Here is a 14,152-nt window from a genome sequence, read left to right as displayed (position 1 = left end):
AAGCTTGATTCAAGTCATCAAAGACGCCTGCAAATTCACTGAACTCAAAGATAACAGCAAGGTCAATGAACTCAAAGGTGACCCCAAAGTGCAAACTCACTCTGAGCTAGGGAAAGGGAACAGAACTCCAGTGTGTAAGCAAGATTAAAAAAGAAATAAAAAAACCTTTTACTGAAGCCTGAAACTAAATTTCTGGGGTTCTACAATTTAAATGATACAATAAATAACATTTATTATAATGTATTATAATTATAATAAATAACATATTTCTTGAGCTTACCCAGACAAGTTTTTCTCACGTCATCGTACTTGTAGCCTGCATCGCAAAGACATTCATACGAGCTTATTAAATTTTTACAGTGAGCTTCTCCACAGATGTCTGCTGATGCTGTGCATTCATCTATGTCTGCAAAACAAGCAATTAAACAGCATGACTTCAGGGGAGTATAATCACAGTTCACATCGAGTTAGCTTAGGGCAAAATTTTGGAAACTGAAAAAATCAATATCTTTAAGAATTTACTTTTAGGGTTAGCTAGCTATAAGAAGTGACTTCAGGCTCCAAAAATCAGTTGGTCTTTTTTAGCTTAAGCCATTAATCACTGTTGGAAAAAACAATGCAAAGTGAACCAGGAGAAAAACTGTAAAACAAAGCAACTATCACAAAACCAAAAAAGCCCCAATCTCGTCAGTCAGAGGAGCTGAAACTGCAGGTTTAAAAAAGCAGCAGGTAGAAACTTAGGAGTGGCAGCATAGATTTTTTCAAAACACTGAAGGAACACTCAGTCTGTGGCACTTCAGAGATTTCTGTTCTGTGTCCTCAGACAGGCAAACAATAAATTTTCATATATTCACAAAGCTAAGATCTAAATCTGCTGGTCTGTAGTAGCAAAGGAGAATTGAAGCAGCCCAATTTGTCACAGAGAACAAGCCATGCCAGAGAGATGTGGGGTTTTGCCATAAGGGAAGGCAATGAACTGGAACTGGAAGTCCATTAAAAAACCTGACTGTTTTCCTCACATGGTAACGAATACACTGTGGAATCCCAGTGTTGACAAAACATTTGCAGTATACCTAGAGTTTAATATTTACTTTTGCTTTCTAGAATGTGTTAAAACTACAATTACACATTTCTCTTGTTGATTTTCCCACGTATGAGTGAACTGGCTGAGTACTCCATGTAGCTTAGCCTACAAATCAAGACAAGAGGGAGCTTTTGTGTGTATGCCCATGATGACAGGAACAAACGCAAAAAAAAGTCAAAATGCAGTGATAAAACTGAGCTGTCAATAACCACACCTGATAGTAATCTCAACAGCTGGAAGGTCACACATTGAAGGTACAGAATGCTTATATAGTAGTGCTCACAGTGCTCCAGGAGACAGTACTAGGGTATGGAACAAATGTACATACACAGGAAAACAAACACATATGTGAGCCCCTCGCCACCCACCCGTCCATGCTGACTGGCACCAGAGGACAATTCAAAAGTGAAGTTGGCTCTTCTAAGCTGCTGCTCCCATTAGGAAGGCATACCATGTAATCTTTACAGTCATCACTTTTTAACGTGGAAGAAACAAAATATTGTTCTGTTTCTTTTTCCTGGTAGCATTAATAAGTTGTTCAGATCATGTATGCAAATTGTTTAGAAATATGTCATCACATCCATCTCTAAGAGACATATACCTGTTTTTTCATAAGATGAACATAACTTTAAAGCCACCTGTTGTTGAGTTATTGAGTCTGTCTCAGCATGCAGTTTCTTAACACTTTTAAAATCTTAGTTGCTTAAGTTTTGGTTATGTAAATTCATTCAGCAGTTTCAATCAGAAACTTCAGGTCCTCACTTTCTGTTCTCAGCTGGTATGTAAAAGAGCTGCCAAACTTCACCAGGGCCTTTCTACACCTATTAATATTGAGTTGCACTGAATTTAGCCATCTGTATCTATCTGAATTCATTAGCTGCTGCACACATCCAAATCTAAAAAAATAAAATAAGAAACACACAGAAGAAAAACAAATGGTTCACATACTACAACACTGTGAGACTGGAAAGAATCATAACACATTTGGCCAGCACTTCCTCCTCTCAATGTCAGGATATGAGGACTGATCAACTAAACCAATTTAGCACAATCCAAGCCACAAATCCTCTGTGAATCACGCCTGTGTTATGCTTTTGAGAGTATCATGGTCCAACAGCTGACAAGCCCAGGCATGTAGAAAGGCTGGAGCACCCAGAACAACCCCAGTGGAGTAAAGCTAAGAGGAGCTACCAGCAAGTTTCTGCCAGGCTAGGGAGCAGACCAGGAGTGCTCAGGGCAACCCAGCTCAACAAAACACAGACACAAGTCACACAGTATCCCCCCTGAAGCAAACTGAGAGTCCCAGCAAAGCTTACCTTCACATATTTTGCTGTCTTTAAGAGCAAAGCCACTGTAGCATGAGCACCGGTAGCTGCCCAGCTTGTTGAGGCAGAGCTGGTTACAGCCACCGTTCTGTGTTCTGCATTCATCGATATCTACATCAAAAGAGAGGGTCACAGTCAGCTTCTCACATCTGCAAATAATTACAGGGTGAGAATGGAATAGGGGCTGGGAAGGAGAAAGACCAAACAAAAAACAGTATTACAGACACAACACAGTGACAACAAAAAGCACACAAAGATTTCATTCAAACACTTCATGCATATAAGTTCAAGTTTGTATAACTTCCAAAAAACAGACAAACAAACAAAAAGGGAGAGAGAAGGATCTGTAACTGAATGAGCCTTCTCCTTCACAGCTCTGAGAATACATAGAAGTATCTTTAGTCACTGTGGAGGCAAAGAAGCTTGTTTGCAGAAGCAAACTAATTATGTATTTTATATAATAACTAAGTACTAAAATTATGCTATGGCCAGTAAGTTCAAGACAAAAGCTTTAAATAAAATGGGAACACTATATTGTTACTACTCATGAGAACAACAGGGAGTTCCAAGTTCACACCTGCTGAACATTGTGAGCTTAACTGTGCCCCACTGAAGCTGGCAGCAAAAGCCTGTAAAATCTAGCAGAGCCTGGGTTTCACCCTCAGTCTATCCTACCTGCTCATCATGTTCTGCTTGTCTATGGGACTCCAGAGTTAGCTGATGGATAGAACAGTATGTCATGGCATTTTATTGGAAAACAAGAAAATATGCTTCAGACTGATCAGTCTCTGAGCTCTCAAAGCCAACTGAATACTGACTGGTCTGCTTTCTGAATTGATTAAATAAGATGCTCAAGTGATCCTATAAACTCATCAAAGTATTTACATGAGAAGGAAAGGCTTGGATCTCCTTCTGCCATGGTTGCCACAATTCTGGACTGGCTGCATACGATTTCCAGTCATTACTTATTAATGACAAGCAAAAGAGCAGTGGCCCTGACAGGAAGCCTTTCAGGGAAAACAAAACAAAAACACCAAAACAAACAAAAAAACCCACCAAAACCCAAAGAAACCAGAGAACAAGAGGAGGGAAGATAACTTGTAGAGAAAGCTCTGTGGGCAGCTGGAACTTCTTGCACAAACAGTTTCTGTCTGAAATTCTCTTTTGAAGTGATGGAAATACACCAATGGAATATGTGGAATTAATTGGACATGGAATAAAGTCCTACTAGCAAGGAGGCTTTAACAGACTAATTTATCAGTTTGTGTGTCATCAGACAGACCTCAGCTTGCTGACTGAGGGTCACTGTTCACTGCAGGGATGCTAGATGGGAAGATGGGCCAGCTTCTCTGGCTCTGCAGTCTGTGGTCTGTTACACCAGGGCTCCCGGCAGCAGCTGACGCCGTTCTCCTTGAAAAGCCACTACTACTCTATTTCTGCTGCTGCTTTCAGAGGGGTGGAGCAGAAAGCTGGAGTGTAACTTCTTGGGTTACCTTGCCAACACCAAGCTGAGCTCCACTAGAGACATATAAAATGTTGATGTGAAAAAACTACCTGTTTCCCAGAAGGGTAAAAACACAAACAGTGTGCAGTCCAGGTTCAGTTCTGTGACTTTTGAATTGTGCAGCACATTATCAGTGACCATTTGAGAATACAGCAAAACCCAAAATACCTTTGTTACAAGAATAAAAGATAACAAAACTAAATTACCTTTTTCACATTTTTTTCCCTGCCAGCCACGCTTGCATTCACAATAGAAATCCCCCTTGAGATCCTCGCACTTGATGGTCCCTTCTTCATGACAAGGATTGGGAGAACACTGGTTTGGCAAATCTGATTTACACAAGGAATAAAAAAACCAAAACAAAACAGAACAATACATTGAAGTCACTAACAATGAGGTGTTTCACTCTCATTAGAAGATGGGAAACTAAACCAGTATTGGAGAATCACTCAAAAATATTTGCACCTGGCAAAACTATAAGCTAATTCTTAGTGCTCACATGCCAAACAGGCTGTGCCAGGAATTTACTTAGAGCACATACAGTGGAATTCACTTCATTGCAAAAGGGAGTAAGCTACCACCCCCACATAAGAAGGACACATCCTGAAAGAAACAACTCAAAGTAGCCTATTTTTCTACTCTCACTAATTTTTGAGAAGAAAAAAAAAAGCAGTATCAACTAAAGTACTCAAGAAAGGATGGGTATTCTTTTCAATCATTTTTGGTAGTTGAACAGAGGATCTTACCAGAGCTGATAGGTTTCTGGAAAGCAGAAGTTTATAAATGAAATTTTTTTTAGATCTTTTCTATTACATAGAATGAAAATAAAAAAGGAATACCCATATATCAACAGCCAAGGAACTGAAAACTGTGAATCCAGTTTACAGAGAGTACAATGTTCCTGTAGGGATTTTAAAGCCAGGTTCCAGGATTTGGCAATGAGTTCTCTCATTTATTTTCTTCAGAAAGAAGTAGAGGAGTTCACCACACTTTGGGAACAATTGAAGGAAGAAATCTCAAAGTATCACGTAACTACTCACTGACTGTAGTCACTTGTCCAAATTCACCTACCCACTTACCTGCACAACTCCCAGGGACAGTGCTTCACAGAGGTAGCTAAAGGAAGGATGAGAGAATGCCCTTGTTTCTACAACAAGTGAGTTGGTAGCTATCATGTAGTAGTAACATGTTGACACCAGTGTTCCAGATCAGTGGTCTTCAAAAACATTAAAGTGTTAACTGTTTCCACAACTTTAACCAGAAGGAACAGTGCAGAATCTCATTTTGCAGGTTGCAAAGCTCACCATTTCATGAGTCTTTCTTTTCACATATCTCCTCCCAGCATTTGAAAGTGCCCAGTGTGTACACATTAGGTGAGCAGCAGCAGAAAAGACCTGCACTGGTTTCCATGCACTGAGCTCTGCTGAGTCCTTGGTATCCTGAAACATGACTTTGTAGCATGGCAGGGAGGCTTTTAGGAGAGGAACTGTTCACAGATTAGTAGCCCCATGAGATTTCTCAAACTGAGAAAAGTTAAGACTCCTACTTTTGTCAGGACTATTCTACTTTTACATGTCTCTTCTTAGCTTCCTCTGTGTGATTCTTAAAGACACTGTCATGATGAGCTGCTTTGAAAGAACTTCAACACTTCTGTAAGTGCAGACAGTAGCAGCTCCATTTGATGTCTCATAAAGCACTGAACAGCACTTTTGTTTGCACTGACTGTCTCAGATTTAAATCTCAGGTGCCTGAGGTTGGCAGGCATCTCTGGAGGTCACTTGTGCAACCTCCCTGCTCAAGCAGGGCCACCTACAGCCAGTTGCTCAGGACCATGGCCAGAAGGCTTTTGATTATACCAGGGATGGCGACTCCACAAGCTCCCTGGGAAACCTGTGACAGTTCTGGTTCACTCTCACAGTGAAAAAGCATTTCCCAGTGTTCAAATGAAACCTTCCAGATGTGCAGAGCTGGGGCAAAGCCACAGCCAAAGAGACCAGGCCACATAAAACAAAACACAGCTACATGGGCTGTCTTAACATCCACCTGCCAGAACATTTACCTCCCAGTAAATCACTGCCCAGCTGACACTGCCCTGCTGGAGGTGGAAGAGCTGGGGAAGGAGAGGTCAGGTTAAGGTGGCAATGAGCCACAATAGAGCAAGTCTGTCCAGGATGTTTCTTTTCCTAGACAGATCAGAACGTGTACATTAAACAGAATGATTTAGGTATAGTACACCAAATATTTTTTTTAGCAGCACACACCAAACCTCCTAAATATGGCAGTGCTTTCAGTCATTTCATAAGCAAATCAAGTCAACAGGGTTATGCACAACTTATGTGATGTATCCAGAAACAAGTTTCTGTTTCTTCCCCTTAAACTGGATTCTGACATGCCTTACAGATCCACACAGCAGTAACACTGGCCAGCAGGGTAACAACCCATGGTATAATCCATGCATCTCAACCACAGAGACTTCTATCACATCAGCACTGGGCTGATGGTTTGCTCCCTCCCGTCACAAGAGTTTGAGAACATGGGACACACTCTTATACTCTTCTGATGGCTTCACAGTTGTGTAATTCTGCTGGCTTCACAGAAGATGCTCCTGATTGAAACCATTGCAAATGAAAAACGGAGCTTTTGTTTCTGTTCATTTACATGACAGAGTTTAGTAAAGCTGTTACAAGTAGTGATGAGCATGACCTTTTCATGTGCTCTGAGCTGTGTCTGATAGCACCTATGGAGTTAGTAAGTGCAGACAGAGAAGAGAACAACCAATTCTACCTTTGAAATCTGTGTGGAAACAAGACTTTGCTTGTGCCCACTGACTGTCACTTTCAGTTAACTACTTTGTTCTGAGAATTTATTTTTTGATACCCACAAAATGGTTCATATTGAAACTTCATAAAATGTTAGGCTGCAAATAATACTCAGTAATTTAACAGTAAAAAGCAGGCACATGTGACCTAACAAAATTCTCATTGTGTTTTTTAAGGCCATATGAAGCTTCATTTCCCAAAAAGTCCTGTAGAGTTTTCCAAAGCCTTGCAGAACCAAATCCTTAATTCCTACATCACCTCTCTTTTAGAAAAAAGATCCAGATATGCAGACAAAGTGTAGGTATCTGTGTGTAAAGTAAGCATCTATCTGCAGAGCAATTATACTCATTGCAGTCAGTGGAGATAGTACAATAAACAGAGCCTGAGTAGAGGGACTCAGGTCTCCCCAGAGCAGACACAATTTGGCTGGGGGAATCCCTCTAGAAGCAGAGATTGACTCTCTGCTAACTCTGCTGGGAATAGTGCTCATGTAACACCTATGCTGGAAATACCTATTTACACACTGTATCGAGTCCTAGCTGTAACCTGATCTCAAGAGTTTATGAAATTAGGAATCCCCACATATTCTGTCTAAGATGTCTAATCACTGTCATACTTAAAATTTCTACCTTATTTTTAGTATAAACTAGTGCAGGTAATCACCCTCCAGCTCTTAGGTGTTCAATATCAATGTACACCAGGTTAAAAGAACCTTCCACTACCTTGTTTTGAGAGGAGAAAGGCTGTTAAGAAACAAATTTCAGAATTGTCCTGCAGGCACAAATCCATAGAGCTACACAGTCTTTTGGCAGGATCTGTGAAAAATTAAGAGGCACACTAGAACTGGCCAAGCACAAAGCCTGTCATTCCTCCAAGCGCATTTCAGGCTCCTTCTCTGTTACTTCTCCTGTGAACTGATGAGGGCTAGCCAAAACTCAGCCATTTAAAAACCTTTTAGTATTTTAATGGGGGAAAATATTATCATTTTCTTTCTAAACCACTGCATCTGCAATGGGCAGAAATCCCTAAAAACAATTGTTCAGCTTTTATTTTTTTCAGATTTTTTCATCACTACCCTTTAGACTCTCATTTTTGAGAGACTGATTAGCTGTTTGGAGCAAGTGCATTTTCAGCAGAAACTCCTGCCTTTTTGCTGTGCCACATACACAAGTAAATGTGAGCATACTTTGGTAGCACTTGTATGAACACATGACTAAACAAATTTGATCACAATAGAAGATTGAAACCCAGGGCTAAAAAGAAAATAAATACCCATACATCTGATTTTCTCCAGATTTGAACTGCTCATAAGACATATTCAGAATACTTATGCAGTTTTCTACTTAGCTACTGTTAAGCTTCAAAAGGCAACTAGAAAGGTATCAGAAGAATTCATTAAATTCTCTTCTCTAGCGTCAATGAAGGACAAAAACCTCTTCACCCTCTACAAAGCTATCAGTTTGGCTTCAAAACTGATTTGAGGTTTTAAAGGTAGCAATGTTCAAAGCATAGTCACATGATACATTAACCGATCTCTTAATGCAAAGAAGGCTGACACAGGGCCTGGTTTGACTTTTCTTGAGGTTCCTTAATGGGGTGAGCTAAAGCTGTCCTTGAAGAGAATAGAAAATGAGGGGCCACACATAGTGTACAGCCTTATGGTACCTCCTATTTCTTGTCCCTCTGGCTTCTCATATTATTCAAACTTTGAAAACTGGTGGGAAAGAAACTTGCATTATAAAATATCAAAGCACTAAAAGATGACAGCAAGATGGCATTAGGTTATAAAATGGGAAAGGTTTTTTTTTAAGTGGGATGGAGTCTTAAGCCGAGAGAATAGGAAGACCAGTATTGAAATACTACCAAAAATAGAGATGGCTGAGCTAGTCCCACACCTTCAGGTAGAATGAGAGGACATTTAACTGCAATATAAAAACCAAAAATGCTTACTGTGAACACATGTAAGGAAATCTGGATTTCTCCTATACGGTGACCCATATTTCTCAATGCAAGCTGGAAAACAGAAAATGAAATTGTTATAGTGGTGAAGGATAGCTTTCAAAGCACATAAAATGATACCTGGTCTGCAAGGATTTGGAAGGTAGATGCAAAATCTATGCAATATTATCATCTCCCAGATGCCTTAAAATTCTGAAGCTCATTAAAATCTTTTAGCTTTGATGTACAGCAGTTAAAAGACATTTGAAGGGGATGATCACTTAACCAGATGCTACTATGATTCTAAAACTATGGTAGTAGCTACTGCAATTTGACCAACTAAACTTCTTAAAATATCTAAAAAGTACATTGTTTTCTCCCACTGTGGCATTTGTGATCTTAAATACAACATATTAAACATGAACAGAAAACAATATGATGCCATGACTATGATACAGTCAACAGAATAAGCCAGTAGTTCAATCAAACACCTTTTTTGTTTTTTTAAAGGAGATTAGTTAATAACTAATTTAATTAAAAAGAGAAAAAGGTAGAAAACTACAAATTATTTCATAACACTGCAAGCCACAGATATATACGCAACATCAAGGTTTTAACATGCAGAAAACACATAAAGCATCTCTGTCTGCAAATGTACACATAAGTAAAAACACACACCTCAAAGTACAATAAGCAACATAAAGTCTATCTTAAAAGTTGGCAATGCATGTTTATTGTAATCAGATTTCCATCACTTTCCTTTAGCAGAGACTTCAGCTGTGACAAGCACCAGTGTTAGGCACATACCAGCACTCCCACAAAGCAAAAATAAAAGCTGCAACTCACCCAGGTACTTCGGGTAAAAATATTCCTATAGAAGGAAAAAAAAAAAAAAAAAGAGTCATATTTGCTTCTATTTTCATGCTATTTAAAAGCTGGTGTTACTTTAGTGGTCTTGTATGGCAGTTGTTTAACAATTCCAAACACCTAATTTCCTTTTATTCTGAACCAGAAGCAGCACAGTATTATACACACATTTTGTCATTTGGAAAGGAGAGAAACATTAGCTCATCTCAATGATGGCAGCTAATCTGCCATCAGTGACTGAGCATGAAGACACCCCCCAAGAGATAAAGCTGCTGCTGATGGCATGAGGTAGGGGAAGGAATTGGAATCTAGGGGCAAAACCCCAGAGGGAGGAGTACAGGACCATTCAGTCAGCCCGTGCCTCCTTGAAGGCATTCTGCTGATGCAGTACATGGCCAGCACATGAACACCACAGCCACTAGAAAAAGTACACTTTGCTCTTACACGGAGCACCCTACAACTCAACCAGCACCCACTGCTGCACCACCCACACATCACATTCTGGATGCTTAAGAAGGGAGCAATGACACTTTGTAAGAGGGGGGAAAATTGATATCCATTGCTCTAAAACCAGACTGCAAAGAGCATTGCCATTCCTCTCGTGGTACATGGTCATGCATTACTGTTCCCTGCTCTGCATCAACACAGTGCATACAATACAAAGCCATACAGTGAGAGCAGCATATTTTGCTGATGTGAAGTGAATCTAACCTTGCATGTCAGAATAGTCAGCCCAGTGAGGCCTTGAGAGTCACATGACTGCTTGCAGCAACACAGGAAACAGCAGAAAATGCAGCTGTGCTCCATGGAATAACACGAGATTGGCTGAAGCTGACAATTGTATCACATTCTTAAAAAAAATCAAAATCCATGGCCAGAAAAAAAGCATTTTTTTCCACCTTCATGCTAGTTTTCATAATATATGTCACTAATTCAAGTGTTGTTAAAATGGTAATTGAGGCATTGAATGAGGAAAAACCTTAAGCATTGTATCAGTGCTTAATTTTTTTTTGTTTAAATAAACCACTTCTCAGCTAATTATGAAAGCACAGTATAATTCTCTTTTCTGCAAGAGGAGCAATTTCCATGTAACACTATCTTCAGTGAGATTGGAACAGAAGATATCCTGCATTCTACAAAATTAAATTGGTTTATACAATGTAAGAAAAGAAACTATTTTATCTTCTCCTCTTATTACAGATGTGTAGGTTGGATCTATATAGGCATGTATAAACAATAAAGACAGGCACACACCATGATTCAGTTTGATCTGGACTGTCCAATGCAATCAGTTGCACTGCTGTCATTTACCAGAAGAATCAATTGCTTCTGGCAAATATGCTCCAGTTACTGAAATGCACCATGTAAATATTCAGTCTAAATTATGAAAGTATCAGCAAAGAAGTAGAAGCAGCAGCAGTTTACACTTAAGTTAATTTTCAATTCTGACATGAGGGTGATATGCTTGGCATCTTCTGGGGTTGAGCTTTGAAATGTTTCTTTAGCTTGAAATGTTTCATCAGAGTGATGAGCTCAGAACCCACTATGGGCCTTGTTCCCTCTTTGTTTTTTTAAGGTTTAGTTTGGAAAAGACAAGTGAAGAAAATGCAGTCAAAATAAAAATAAATCTAAGCAGTCTAAGCATTCAGATGGGTGCCCATTTGTGCTATAATCACAAACTGAACTTCAACTAGCAATTGAGGAGAAAAAGATAGGGGCATGTAATAAAATATTCCAAACATTTCTTTCATTATTTCCCCTTTATTCCACATACTTCACAAAAATGTGCAGATGTATTTACCCACCAACAGGATAATCCAGGCTCTGGCAAGAACAACTGTTTTAACACTCACAGGACAATAAATAGGAGCTTTCATATTCATGGCTATCAGCCTAATTGTTCCATGCCAGTGGTGGCAAAGGCATTTTTTCCTTGACCTCTGATGAATGAGTTGAGTGCTAGAACAGTGGTATAGAACTTACTTTTGTAAAAGTAACTTCCAAATTCAAACTGACTGTATTGATTCAATGCCAGCTGAACAGCAGAAAAGTGAAACTCCAAGACATCGTACTACCACAAGCTTCATTCCACAAAGTATGTAGCCAAGTGATTTAAACAGGAGGCCATTAACAGAAATTTAACTCTTCCTTCCCTGTCTTTCTCATTTGCTTATTTTATACAAAAGCGCTTGCTGATCAGTAACACATCTTCAGGTTTACAAAACCTGCTGATATTACCATTCTAAGATAAAGACACGTGCTCACAGGTTCTAACATTACTCATTCTTGAATGATTAGCTTTTCATTTTTTTCCATACTCAATTTTTCTTACAGCTGGTTTCTGTAAATACAATGACAGTGTATTTACATTCAGAGAAACGATTAATCAAGAATGAAGAATGAATGATCTTACACCTTGAGAAAAGGAACCTGCCTAAACTGCAATCCGTTTTCAAAAAACACTGATGGGAAGTTTTCTTGGTTAAAAGTTCAAGCTGCACCTGACCTGACACAGATGCACATTATTTCTCATGTGAGCATTCAACTCTTCAATGTCTTTTCAGTCTTCTGTGATGTACTAAGGTTTAATGACCCTCAGATGTCAGCGAAAATGAAAATCCTATACAGGATTAGTTGGCTGTTAAAAGTGTGCAACTCATCTTCTTTCTACTAGAAGTGTTCAAGTTGTTCAAGTTGTATTTTCAGGATTCTATAAAAACACCAAGAGAAATGTTTGAGGCTTGCTAAGAAGGAGTTGGCAAAGATTCTCTGTTACTATTTTGCTGATTTCTCAACAAGCCACCTTCAATTTCAGGCTCAATAAACTTCTCACCATCTAGAAAGTCACACACTGTTCACAGGATCAAAACACAGGAAGTTATTTAACTGCTACCACTAGGGTGGCAAAAATTACCATAGAATTATGTAAGTGTTAAATGTTCAGGTTGGATTCTGACAAAAAAGGTCAATGTTTAAGTGTGGTCAGCCCTTCCCCCTTAGATCTGCTTCCTAATTACTGCTGAAAATAAATGCAGGAGCAATTGGCTTTTTAAACAAAAAGCTTTAAACAAATACACATTGGATATAAATCCTCTGGACAGGCTGCTGCACAGACACTGATTTCACCAAGCTCTCTAACCCATCTGTCCTGAGTAATGTCCCAGTGCAGGCAAAAGGAAGACAAAGGCTGCAGAAGCTCTGACCTCCACAAGAGACCAAACATCATCAATGTAGCTTCAAAAATTCCAACCCATGTGACTGTTCCCACCAAGAAAACTCTAATGTATTTCCACCTCTCTTCTTTGTGACCCACCAAACCTTCTGTCTGTCTGGTTTCCACATATCAACCAGTATGGCTGGGATGGCAGAAGCTACAATAGTCAAGGGCCTGGCAGCAGGACGCTGGCAGCCTGTGGTGCCCTAGTAATATGAATGGTCCTTCTGTAAATTACATCTTTTATCTGCTGCCATTACAGGTCAAACAAGTAGCATGAGCCACACAACAGAGTTGTAACTCACCTGTGAGTTACACCTCATGCCACCCAAAGCACAGCTCAGCAGAGATCTCAGGTAAAGAGGGAGAAGCAGGAGAGACTGGGAAGTCTCTCCTAACATCTGCACATCTCCACCCTTTCCGTGAGGTGGAAAGCACGGCATCAGACCAGTCTCTCCAGGCAGGTCCTGGCTTGCTTATTTCAGCTCAGTTCCAGAGATCTTTCTCTTGCTGCCCAGGAGACAGAGCTGTGCTTTAACAGAAAAGATTTAAGCTCTACAGCCTCCACCCCTTCCACACAAATTAATGCACACGCTAGAAGCAAGTCTTCTGATGCATTAAATGTAATTATTTGCTTCCACAATAGTGTTACAAGATCTAAAAGTGCATGCTTTTATTTCAAGGTAGAGTGACACCAGGCATAAGAATTCTGTTCATGGGGCTAAGGTGTTCCTCTCCCACCTGCAGCTGGTGCTCACTATTACCCTGATAAGACAGCCACTACAACACTTAGTCTGGATACCTAAGAGAGCATAATTTTAAACGTGTCCTCAAAAAAAAACTAACCCAAGCAAACAAATCCCCCTAAACTCCAGGTTGTTCATTTTAATATTTGGCTTTTATCCTCCAAATGATAAGAACAGTTTCTCTGGGGCCATCCCCACAGTGCCTCTCATTGAAACAACTGAGGAGAACAGCAACATGAAGGTAGGAATTCACAGCTGTGGAGTGGAAGGGGCACAAATACCTATGTCAGCCTCCCTGCCAAAGGAAACCTACATTGTGACTGGGGTCACCTCTATTTTCAACTCTATGGCCAAAGTCCATGGTGGTAAAATCCAGAAGTTAGTGTAATTTTATGGGGTATGCATTAGTCCTGCTGATTTTTTAGAGAAGAGGGAAAAATACCAAATCAGAACAGGCGTTAACATGAGTCACTGTATAAAAATAGCCCTTCTGAAGACATAACAATGACCCTGTCAACACCAGGAAAATGTTCTCACTGTTGCCTTGCTTTGAAGTAATTGGTAACATTGGAGACCTCAGAAAAAACGGGCCTGCTTACTGCTTCTGTTTATTTTGCTTGAGTACCAGGTCAGGTAAGCCTGTAAGGTACAGAAT

At 39.8% G+C, this 14,152-nt stretch overlaps 1 protein-coding gene across 1 annotated transcript in view; it reads right to left on the bottom strand.

Annotated features, from left to right (window-relative positions):
- Positions 1–14,152, bottom strand: part of GAS6 (growth arrest specific 6) — a 40,238-nt gene that overhangs the window by 15,928 nt on the left and 10,158 nt on the right. The window contains exons 3-7 of the mRNA XM_063392715.1: positions 9,517–9,541; positions 8,683–8,745; positions 4,120–4,242; positions 2,401–2,520; positions 281–406 (exon numbers count right to left, since the gene is read on the bottom strand). Of these exons, the coding sequence (XP_063248785.1) occupies positions 281–406; positions 2,401–2,520; positions 4,120–4,242; positions 8,683–8,745; positions 9,517–9,541 (457 nt within the window). The remainder of the gene's footprint in view (positions 1–280; positions 407–2,400; positions 2,521–4,119; positions 4,243–8,682; positions 8,746–9,516; positions 9,542–14,152) is intronic.

The sequence above is a fragment of the Prinia subflava genome, chromosome 3 (genome assembly GCF_021018805.1).
Source record: "Prinia subflava isolate CZ2003 ecotype Zambia chromosome 3, Cam_Psub_1.2, whole genome shotgun sequence".
NCBI lineage: Eukaryota > Metazoa > Chordata > Aves > Passeriformes > Cisticolidae > Prinia > Prinia subflava.
This window is presented reverse-complemented; position numbering and strand designations above follow the sequence as displayed.